The sequence below is a fragment of the Momordica charantia genome (assembly GCF_013281855.1).
Source record: "Momordica charantia cultivar OHB3-1 chromosome 3 unlocalized genomic scaffold, Mcharantia_2.0 BLBB01000003.1, whole genome shotgun sequence".
Classification (NCBI taxonomy): domain Eukaryota; kingdom Viridiplantae; phylum Streptophyta; class Magnoliopsida; order Cucurbitales; family Cucurbitaceae; genus Momordica; species Momordica charantia.
In genome coordinates, this window is record NW_028275161.1 from 17,494,175 (window position 1) to 17,505,957 (window position 11,783).

General features: G+C 34.3%; 1 protein-coding gene across 2 annotated transcripts; it reads right to left on the reverse strand.

The window, feature by feature from the left end:
- Positions 1–516: 516 nt before the first annotated feature.
- Positions 517–10,990, reverse strand: LOC111012580 (Vacuolar sorting protein 39). 2 transcript variants are annotated; one of them, XM_022286769.2, is made up of 14 exons: positions 9,621–10,962; positions 8,963–9,238; positions 8,247–8,443; positions 7,202–7,343; positions 5,432–5,704; positions 5,259–5,331; positions 4,617–4,665; positions 3,324–3,600; positions 3,034–3,089; positions 2,601–2,669; positions 2,389–2,500; positions 1,658–1,747; positions 1,217–1,387; positions 517–1,014 (listed from the first exon to the last, which is right to left on the reverse strand). In XM_022286769.2, exons 1-14 carry the CDS (start codon positions 10,902–10,904, stop codon positions 922–924), a joined length of 3,162 nt encoding a protein of 1,053 aa, XP_022142461.1. In that variant the 5' UTR covers positions 10,905–10,962; the 3' UTR covers positions 517–921. The 2 variants fall into 2 exon arrangements, 1 of the variants encoding a protein (XP_022142461.1); XR_015789874.1 differs by lacking the exon at positions 517–1,014 and having other exon boundaries at positions 1,338–1,387; positions 2,578–2,669; positions 9,621–10,990.
- Positions 10,991–11,783: the final 793 nt, after the last annotated feature.

Here is an 11,783-nt window from a genome sequence, read left to right on the forward strand (position 1 = left end):
TATTAATTATGTTGACGTCATATAAGAAATTATTTTATATTTCATTACTTGTGTGTGGTAAAAATGGTCTTTCTTTTTACCATTCAATATTATGAAGTATGTCAAACAAACCTCTTAATGTTTAATTCCTTAAACCTAAATAAATTACAACCATAATATACTATTAATTGAGTTGTTTTATTTCAGACAAGTTGATTTTTTTTAGCCATGTTAAATATTGATTAGATAAATTACAATCATAATACACTATTAATTGAGTTGTTTTATTTCAGAGAAGTTGAATTCTTTTAGCCGTGTTAAATGCTGATCAAGTTCATATGCTGAACTTGTTAAATGCTGATGAAGTTCATATGATATTGAATTGAGTTGAATGTATGTATATTAGACGCTGAGATATTATTGGTCAGTTTATTATTTTTCTAAGGTCATCGTGAGGAACTAGATCATTCTAAACTTTAAATTAGATTAGAGTTTACAGATAAGGACTATATCATTCTAAACTTTAAATTAGAAAAATTAAATTAAACTAAATCGTATTAAATTTGTAAGTTCCAGAACCAAAACATTACATATTCGATCCAAATAACGTTAGTAAAAGTACTGAGTTCCTCAAAGCCATGAAATTTCTCACCAAATTATGAGCTTTATGAAAAAAAATATACATCTCAATGCGATTACAATCTTAAGAACAAGTGCAACACTGAAAATCTTTCATCATTTAGAAGAAATTCAGATGTATGCTACAAGATCATAAGCTGGCAGGGGAGGATCTTTTACTGACGACAAGCTTTATAAATATGCCTCTTAGTTATTCTCTTGAGCTCCAACATAATCAAAAATTGATTTACATTTCCAGCCTCACAGGCTTTGGACGAAGGTAAATGACTGCCTCAGCCAGCGAGTTTCGTCCGGTCTTCATCGTCATTCCATTACAAGCCAACCGGGTTTGATCAAGATATCTTGCTTGAAGTTGCGGCCTGTGACCGAGGTGGACTCGCCCTGACGACGGTAGCACTGCACGAGGAAAGAGAAACGTATTCATATGCGAAAAAATGCAGCTCTTCAAGACTCCAAGAAAATAACAGGTTCTGTTTTAAGATTGGAGAGATACAAGAGACAGATGGTACTCGGCGATCGTGTGCAAAAGCTTTCAAAACCCGAAATCTTACTTCTTATATATACTTCTAATAGATGGCAGAAGAGCCGTGTTACCAACCTTATAACAGACAATTGTGTCATCTGGGTACATTGCAAACAACTTAGTTCCAAGGCGTGCATGACAAGAATCGCAGAGGCTCTCATCATTGATCTGCACGTGTCTTGATCTTTCCTCCAATCTAGCCAACCTTGCCTCGATGTCTAGCGCACGGGAAACATTATGTACAATCTGAAAAAAGTGAGAAGTAATTAAGCTTCTGATCATATATTGCAGGGGTGTAAAACTCACAAATCAAGTTGGTCCACTCCACTCAGATTGATTTGTAAGGTGCCAGTAGTTCACAAATTTTTCAAAATTTATTGATCAATGCATTATCGAAGAAATCGTCACCAGAAGACAAATATTTTCGTGTTCTTTCTTCCTTGAGATACAACAAAAATATCCAAAGGAGTTGATCACCACTTTTTTCAAAAGATATGATAGACAGAGAGAGAGAACCTGTCCTTGACAGTGATGATGTAATCGAGCTCTCAACATTCTTAATATTGTCTCTGAAGCAATTTGAAGTGGTACATCCGAGGACAAAGCCTGCACTTGAAACCAAATTTTGTTAAGAACACAAAAAGATATAATATAATTACTTACATACCATCAGATGGGGAATAGAAAGAGCATTTACAATGGGAGGAGTGAAAATCAAATGGGTACAAAATACAGTTATTTTCACAGGATAAAATGATTCATAACAAAAAATCCTCAATCTAATCTTTTTTTTTCATTTAATTTTTTAACTCTCTGTTTTTGAATTTTGGTTTTTTAGGGAGAAATAACATAATGATACAGAACAAAAATACACTAAAGGGGGATGGTTAGATGCCCTATCACCTCTAAAGGACAAAGAAAATAACAAACCAGTGACATTAGATATAACAGCTGGATATCTCTTGAAGAATTCTACCATTTATCTCTCAACTCCCAAAAAGTAATAAATTACGTTTAGCTTTGCTTATGAATGAATTCATTGATTCGAGGCCAAAACAGAGATGGTAAAGGAGATCCATTGTTTCTCAAAGAAATTACCTTGGTTTATAAAAATGTATTCAAACCACCGACCTTTTGGTCAAAGGTATATATCCTAATTAGTTAAGTTATGCTCAAGTTGGCATGTATGTATATAAATAAATAAATAAAGGAAGAGGTGCATGCTTGAGGGATGGAGTATCTGATACCTCTAAGACTTGCAAAGGATCCAATGATTCTCCATGGTTGTGAAGAAGGCGAACAGCAGCTTTGAACATAGGCTCCTTACCATTTTGAGGATCCAAATACATATCGAGTAACCTACAATTAACATGTTGATCATACACGTCATTGAAATTGGAGAGTTTGGGCAATGAGAAACTGAGAGCGCAACAGACCAAACAAATAGAAGGAAATTAACTGCATGTAGGCATCTGATCTGCCAATTTCAGCACAGTACTGCTCAGCAGCTTCACTGTCTTCAAGTTTCCTGACATGTTATACAATATTCTGTGAAATAACTGATTATGTTGACGTAAAATATATATTCCATAGGTTGAATGATGCTCCAGGAGTTTGTACATTATAAATTCACACGAGAATATATTCAAAATGCAACAAATTTAAGCTTCCAATTCCCCAATGAGAATCTTAGTTTAAGAACTGGTAAAAAAATTAGATTAAAAAATTATCTAATCGGAACGGTTATAAATGCAAATAATTTTGTCACCAGGTGATTATAAGAATTGCAAAATCTGTCCTGCGATGCCCCCAAACTACATTCTGGATTAGTGATTCGTATTTAACATCTTTTTAAACTTATATGAACTGTTAGAATCCCATATGAAACTTACAAGGCTAGAATCCGGAGCACTATTGCCTCTTGCCCTAGTTTCCGGTATAGAATAGCCTGTCCAGTCATACAGAAAAAAAAAGCATTAGATGAAACACAGACATAAGTAAATAAATGCCAGCCGGACATAACCGTACATTGGAGTAAAGTCTGGCATCTAACAAAGTTTAGAGCTTACTATGGCATCATGCATAAAGATTTAAGACAGGCACGTGTAGAAAAGGAATTGAAAGAAAACCTCAAATAGAGAATCCATATACAGGATAATCAATAAAAGAATATCAAAACGACCTTTTCCAACCATAATTCTGATCCTTCAATCAAGTCTAAAACCTCTTCTGGGTCATACAAATCCGAAGACTGTAAAAAGATCTGTAACCTTTCATGGATCGGCTGTTCAAAAATTGATTTAGTTCTCAGATCATAAATTTTTGTGTCCTCTGATCCTCCTGGATCCAGGTTTTGAGTACTTTCAACTTCGATTGCTGATTTAGCCAATGAGAGAGCATACAGTGAGTGGAATTGAGGATCGCAAGATTCTTGGTCTTCAATCAACCACTGAAGATACCTAAACACATGTGGATATCAACCAGAAAATATTTTTATAAGAAACAAAATATGACCAAAAAGAATATACTTTTTTTTTTCTGTTTGAGCTCGAGTTCTATTTGATCTATAGTTTAAAAACCAACCATTCCACCCATGTAGTTTAGTAAATAATCGCTTCTTATCAATGTCATAGTTGAAAGAGGTATTGGGTGATTCTTGTCCATCATATTCCAAATTCCTGAGAGTTTTAGGGTTCAAGTATCAAGGGGTAAGAACAACTCACATTAGAAAAGCTTTGCTTTCGAAAGGGAGTATTCTCATCCAAGTTACCTTATCTAAAAATTCCTATAGGTTATCTTTCCATCTTTAATGCTCATTCAAAACCAGTGCTACAAGAAAACTTAGGCCTGCATTTTCAATGTGGGAGAGAGCAGACAAGTAGAGTTGTGGGAAGACCTCCAACTGCATAACAATGACTTTTATCTGATGTATTGTTTTCCTTAGGTTGTACACCCTTGTTGGCATCCATATTAAATGCATACACAATGCTTGCTAGATTTTGAGTTTGAATTTTAGATCTTTTAAGTGATAGAGCAATCATTTCGACGTCAAAAGTCAAAAAATTATAAATTGTAGGTAGAGCCATCTTTTAAAATTAGAGGTGAACAAGATAGGAACTTAACTTAACATGTTTCCTCGATCTCAATTACTAGAGATTAAAGGAATACTTCCACTTTTTAAATTCTAGATTATTATGGGCCAGGTTGGGAATGGATCTCTTAGTCCATCTTTGCAGCTTCATCTTTTCATACAATTACATGAACTCCTAACTCAAAAAAACCTTTCCTAACAATTCACCAACCGAATCCACAAACCCATGGCAAGTCATCTCATTGCATTGTACTCTATGAGAGATGATTTTCCATCAAACTTTCCTAGATTAAATATCTCATGAACCACCCTAAACAGAATCAGGACAAAGAAGAAAAAAAGTACTTGCAAAATTATTGATGCTGAAGTAAATTTAAGACACACCTTTGAAGAATTTCTACCTTCCTGGGATCAATAGCCCTTACTATGTCATCTGAAATTTAGGGGAAAAAAGGGATGCATTAATAGATTTAAAACTATTACATCAGAGATAATATATAGAGTTAAGGATGCAAGTGAATAGAAAAGCTATCTTTACAGGTAGGAAACTTAAGGATGTTCTCTCTTGGCACTCTTGTATCCCTCATGCCTCCCTCTCTTGTATGCCTTAATGCAAATTCAAATATGCAAATCTATTTTGGGCGATGCTCTCCCTCTCTTACATTCAATGCTATAGGAGATGTTTGTGCAGATTTTAAAGATGTAGCTCAGGTGAGGTTAGTCTTGACCAAGGCAACTATTAAGGTTAAAGGTTACTACAGAGGATCTCTATTGGCCATGTTACCCTTGTTAACAGTGGTGGTTCACTGATGGTAATTTTTCATTGCACCAAGCAGCGGTAAATGGCAGGTCAGAAGAAGTGTAAGGTTGATGACGCTTTAGAATACATTACCTTCCTTAGCTAACATGGTCTTAGGTTGTTTTTCCTCCATTCTAAATACAGTCGGTTTCTTATAAAAAACAATATATATAAAAAAAGTGTTGTTTTTTGGAAAAATATGACTGACTTCAAGTTTGCAAAAATACCTGGTGATAATTGAGATGATCTTTTTTCTGATGTCAAAATCTGAATAGCAAAGTGCTGGTTGATGTCTGCAATCTAATAGAAGCATACGGTTCAAATTAGCAAAATATTTCATGACGCCTCAGCATTCTTTGCAAATTTTAGAAGTCCATAAAACAGTAGAGATGGCATATACCCATCCGAGATGCTGAAGAACCAATGCTTGATCAGATGATTCCTCGAGAATCTTCGATGCCTCTGCTGCAGCCATTTCCTTACCAGATATATCTACAACATTGTTGTCTAGAGCACCTTCATCCATAGAGGAGTCCTTCAAAAGATGAGATGAATAATTTCTTCCCAAGATACGCCAAATAGCAAGAGCCTTTGAGCTCATCCCTTTACTTGCATAAAGGAAAGCAAGAGTACGCAAATGTCCAGAGTCATCTAATAATGTTTCCAACTCCTCCTGCACCGCCGATTGAAGTTGTCTGTTTTACAATGCATAGGACCACTAAGGTTCTGCAATTACCACATCCTCTAATAGGGCATTTTCTAACTAAATCTATCTTCTATGAATGGAAATATGTTATCTCAGTGTACAAGTTTCTTGTATACTTGAACTGTGCATCATTAATAATTAACTTTGTGCTGAATAAAACATGAGAAAGAATAATTTTTTTTCGTAAAAAGCAAAACTTACCAAAAAAAGAATTTGCATGAGAACTTGGCGTAGTACATGAGGTAAACTTAAAAATGCAAGATTGTTCATTTTTAATACAAGAACTTTTTTTTAATTATTGTACATATGATACAAGAACATGGATTTAGGACCCCTCTAACGAAGTGTCTTCATATCTTCCTTAACTTCCTTGTTTCCTGAACTTTAGAATCTGATTGTGCTAGTTTTAAGATGACAATAATTTTGCATGCCCCAGAATTACAGTCGTCAGCTTATAGATGCTTTTCATCTTTTTATTTCAAAAGAAATGGTAGAACCAGACAATGAAAGATAAATGCTTATCATAGAACACCTATATGGCTATATCAAGTAGTTATCAAAAGTTCCATTCACTCCCTCCTGTTACTTGCCATCCAAACAACTAAAAGTTTCTCATCTACTATTAAAGCAAAATTAGTACGGTGAAGCATCAAGATGTGGCGAGTCCTTAATAATTTTAAGTCCTATTCTCTGTTATATTTTATTTTGATTTCTGGTCCAATCAAGAAGCTGTACATTATAGTTGGTTTTTCTATTTCTGTAAGGGGAAATAGTAAAAGATTAAGTAAATCATGCTATGGAAAGATTTTTGTCCAAGATCCTAGTCTACTTCGGATGGCAGACCCTTATCCATGGAAGTTTGAGTATTCTCATGCATGCTTTCTTTGACGGTCATCCTCTCAAGAAGGAGAAATACAATCTTTGGGTTCAAATCATTAGAGCCTTCTTGTGTACTCCTTGGATGGAAAGAAATAATAGAATCTTCAACAACAAATGTCTTCCCTTTGTGATATTTCTAGAATCAGTTTTAGTAAAGGCTATTACTTGGTGTAAATTTTTACTCTCCTTCCACAAATTATACCTCAATAATCTTTTCTTGAACAAAAGCCTCAGTTTCTCAGGATTTCCCCCCCCCCCCCCCCCCCCCCCCCCCCCCTTTCTTTGTATGTTTCATCTCATCAATGAAAGATCTCTCTCGTAAAAAAATTGCTATGGAAAGGTGTCTCTTGCAAATTAAATTTGTGGAACTAGAACTGATCAAAAAATAATTGGTGGAATAACCAACTACTGATTATCAAAACCTTTTTCCCGTGTCTATTTTCATGCCGAAAAAATTAACAATGATAGTAAATTAAAAAAAAACAGCTTCTTAAATGCAACACACGTGATATAAGTATAGATATGGAAGAGCACATGTATGCATTTTTATAACAGAAGTAAACAAAAGAGAAGGGAACTGCATACCACAACGCAACTGTTTGCGGATGATGCCAGTTTCTCCATCTTGTCAATAGAATTTAAAGTTCTATATAGGCACATTAAAAGAGTGTCAACTCCCTCTCTAACAGCTGACATCAAATCTTTATGGCGGGAAGCCTCTAAGTACCTATATTGACAGAGAGAGAGGTTACTTTTTTTTTAAGGAAACAAAACCTATTACTGAATTTGTGAAAGCTGAAAAGTTAGGGCCATCATGATATTGAAAGAATGAGATATTACTACCAATCACAAAAGCGAACAACTCAATAATTATCAAGAAGTAACCTACTGCAATAAAAAATTTAGCTCTTCTCCTTTCAGAATTCATTTATAAGACAGATTAATATAATATTAATGAAAAGGAATTAAAAAATGAGAAGAAACATAAGGTCCTCAACACTACTAACTACTAGTAACAAGAAACCCAATCTCATAATTCCTTCATAAAGAAGAAAATATTATATGTATATGTATCTCCGTATGTATGTATGTGATAAGAAACAAAACAAATCATTAGGAAACAAATGGAATACTGGATAAAAGGCCAGAGGGAAGAGGAAACCCATTGCCTGGGAAGTTATAAAAATCTTCTCCAGTCCAAGTTAATAAAAAAGCTGCTCAAATTAATAGAGATACACTCCAATTTGAGACGAGGGCTGGACATTTAGCCAAAAATCATTAAATCTCATAAAAGCATCATTTTTTTTTTTTACGAATCGGAGCGACGAAGAGTAAATCTCATAAAAGCAAAATTAAAAGTCATATTTCTCGTCTCTAACCACAAGGACCAAAGTAGAGCCTTTGTTAGACTGCACTTTTCCTCAAAACTCTAGTTGTGTGCCCTTGAACCACACTGCTTGAAAGCAGAAAATTATATGAATCATGTAAACCAAATTTTGACCCAAAAATAGCTATCCCCCATCACACTTTACTTCAAAAGAAATTCAGAAAAAATCTACACAAATAAAAATACCTAACAAATTTTCTTTAATCTAAAAAGTCAATAAATCAATAAATAAAATAAAAATACCTGATAATATGTTTTACTGCTGACTCTAACAAATCAGACCTACTTGGTGGATTCAAGAGAAAATCATCATTTACTGCAGTTTCTACTCCTACTTTTTTAAGAAATGTGGCTCTTTGGATGGCAAGCAAACCATCGTCTATAACATCTTCAAAAGGAGCAGGGGGAGGATGCATTGCCCAATACCGATTTCTCGGAATCTGAAAATTCAATATTGAAACTTTAGACCTACGATATTGATTTTTTTTTAGTAGAAAAGAAACCAATAAATAAATTGAAGATATTTCAAACTCTTAAATAGCGCATCTAGAAATAAAGGGGACAACAAAATGTTTCGCATTAAGATTACAAGGTAACAAAATAATTACAAAAATATACAAATTAAATACTTTTATAGTATTAATGAAAGTTTTGCTTCTAAGAAAAAATACATACAAACAGTGAGCAGTTCTTTTTGTTTTTTTTTTTGGACAAGAGCAGTTTTAGACCAGCAATATATAAAATTTTAACTTATCCCTACCATTATCAACATCTTCATTTTTCTCTAACGAATTATCTAGTTCTTTTCAACTAGCCAAACATAAAGTTGAGCTGCAGAAACTTTTTCTAAGAAACAATTTCGTTGATGTGAATGTCAATGAAATTTAAAAGGGGCTGACAGGATCGAGTTATTGGACAACCAACGTGATGCAATAATAATTAACGTAAAGAGAAAGTACCAGCAGGGACCAACGATTTGGGTCTTTCATTACAAATGGAAATATTTCAGAAGGCTGCATTGTCTCAGATTGCAAAAAGTGATTTACTGCTTCCTCAAATTGCAAGTCAAAAAGCAAGAGAAATCCAATTTGAGCATGAACAAAGTATAGCATATCCTTGGACATTTCACCTGCACACTCTAGGTCCTCTGCCAAAGAGATTGCTTCCTTAAAATTCTTCCTTCTTAGCAAATCTTTAATTTGTTCATCACAAGGCAATTTTTGATAGCACATAACCTATGATATTCGAGCCGGACAATAAACGTTAACACCAAGGTTATTAAATAACAATTTAGAACTAGCTGAGCATCAAGAAACAGTTAAACAAGCATCAGTCGTGAAGATATACATATATTCTTCCATAACATGCATATCTCAGTAGGCATTCCAATATATTAAAACAGCAAATATAATCGCATGCCTCACATATATAAAGTTTCTTTAGGATCAAAATTTTCATGTTAATACTATTGCTCCATATTCAACCATTCCAGTTGGAACCTTTCAATTTGAGCATAATATTCATATTTATCTACTGAATTTGTTATTCCATGTTGCATTACAGACACTTGCAATACAGGACAAATAAAATTTGCTTCGACTTCATAAATTGGTATACCTTATTAGTCACAGCAATGGCAATAACATCCCCACTACCATCTTCCTCATCTGAAACGATGCAAGACTCAATTTCGTTTCCATTAAAAGTAATTTTTTGAATACAGCTACCAGTATTCCTATGATATAGCTTCAGCCGTCCACTGCTTGCAACAACTACATACGCAGATATCTCAGCAACAGAAGTTGGGATATCATGAAACACAAGACTCCCACCAATAGGTTGACCATAAGCATCAACAGTAATGCCTACTCTATCCACCAATAATAGCACCTTCCACTCTTTCCGCAACAATTTAAGGCATGGAGGACTCGAAAACTCTGGTAATTTAAATATTAGACTATTCTCTCCCGTAACACATGAAACAAGATAATACCCGTTAGCAGTACCAACAATTATTGAATCATTGAGCCACACCATTGTTGAAACTCCTTCATTACACGGTACTTCTTTCAAAATCAGAAGGGACTCGTTGGCATCACCAATATCTCGGTCACTTCTGCCAGTTGGACGACCTAAAACAACTTCGAATAGAATTAACCTTTTACCAATTAAAGCCGCAAAAACGCAATTACTTTCTTCACGTGGCGATTCTGAATCTTTGATTTTCAAGCCATTTGTTCGTATCCCACCTCCCAGTCTCTGCAAAAACCTTTGACCTGAGCTCGTAAATCCAGAATTACCATCCACCCTCTCATACAGGTTAGAACACTCGGACTCACTACTCCGAATTCGCTTCGCAATCAAAGAAACTCCTTTCAAACTCGTCAACCTCTTCGCTGGCAGTAAAAGAAGCGAATCAACGATATACAGAAACCCATCGGAACAAAGTACTAAAACCCTTTCAATTCCACGAAGCACGTGCAAACGGACGACTGGGGAAACGCTAACCGCAACACTCCTCACAAGTGAAACTCTCTCCGACGAAGAGACAATTCTGGAAGCATCCGAGTCAGCTGGTTCAGAACCGAAAGCGCAAGAATTTGAATATTTTGGAGTTACAGAGAATAGGATAAGTGCTCCAGATTTGGTTCCGGCGTAAATTAGGGTCTCGGAATCGGAGACAGTGGAGAGGGAGAGAGATCGAATTGAAGTACGAAAATGATTGGAAATATCGAACTCCTCAGCCAGTGGTTCAAGAACAGCCCAAGTCCTGCTGTTGGGCTTGGCCATTGAGTGAGCGAGAAGCAAATTGGTTCTCCGGGATGCTACCTCGGAACCGCCATTAATGGAAGATGAAGATGGAATTGAAGCAGCTGAATTGGTTCTCCCAATTCTCAACATTTGTCCCCTCTCCTGCTAAAGTTTTGCTGCAGAATAATAAATAGTCTTAAGATTTTTGTTCTCTCTTAATTAGACAAACATTTATATAATCTATTAAAATTTTTAAAAATTCCCCAAAAATCACCATTAAAACTTTTAATTTAGTCCTCACCTTCCTAAATTTGTTGATTTTTTTTTAAAAAATTTTTAGTACATTAAATTTTTTAAGTAAATATAGTAATTATATAGAATTTTAAAATTACAATATTAGAGGTAGAAACACTTTGAATTTTTAGATTGATGCTAAGTTGACTATTCAATTTAAGATTTGATTACAACGGTGCTATAATTTAAAGATGTGATCGTCAATTCAAGAGTGATCTGTCGTGTGATGTAACAATATCTAGAGTTCATGGGGCAGATTTTGCAATTTTCACTTTTTTTTTTTTTTTTGGAACCTTGGAGGATGTTATTTTTAAGATGTTTGTTTGTTTTAAGAGGTCAAAAATCAAAATCTTTCAAGATTCAACAATGGACTCTATCCAAACAAATAAATAATCACCCAATCCAATATATATATATATATATATATATTTTAAATCAAAGGTTTAAATTTATTTAAACAGTTGTTAGTTTCTATAATATTTTGAATTTGAGAATATTTTATCTACAAGGTTTTTTTCCCTCTCTGGTTTGAATCCTATTTCATTTTAGTATGGCTAATTCAAAACTTTAATTGAATAAAGACGGATTTTTTTTGTTTTTTTACAAGTTCAGGTGAGATGGATCTTTATCATTCAAACAATCTGTAAAATGTTGTGGCATCATTTTATTATCTAAATTGAATAATATTAATATTATTTACCAAATATATGATTGAATGCTTGATATTTTAAGGGT

Excerpts from the sequence above, each read along its gene's own strand:
- LOC111012580 (XM_022286769.2), bottom strand. The coding sequence starts at position 10,904 with ATGTTGAGAATTGGGAGAACCAATTCAGCTGCTTCAATTCCATCTTCA. Across the intron at positions 9,239-9,620 it reads CCATTGCTGTGACTAATAAG|GTTATGTGCTATCAAAAATT; the intron begins GTATACCAATTT and ends CGAATATCATAG. Across the intron at positions 3,601-4,616 it reads AAGGTAGAAATTCTTCAAAG|GTATCTTCAGTGGTTGATTG; the intron begins GTGTGTCTTAAA and ends ACATGTGTTTAG.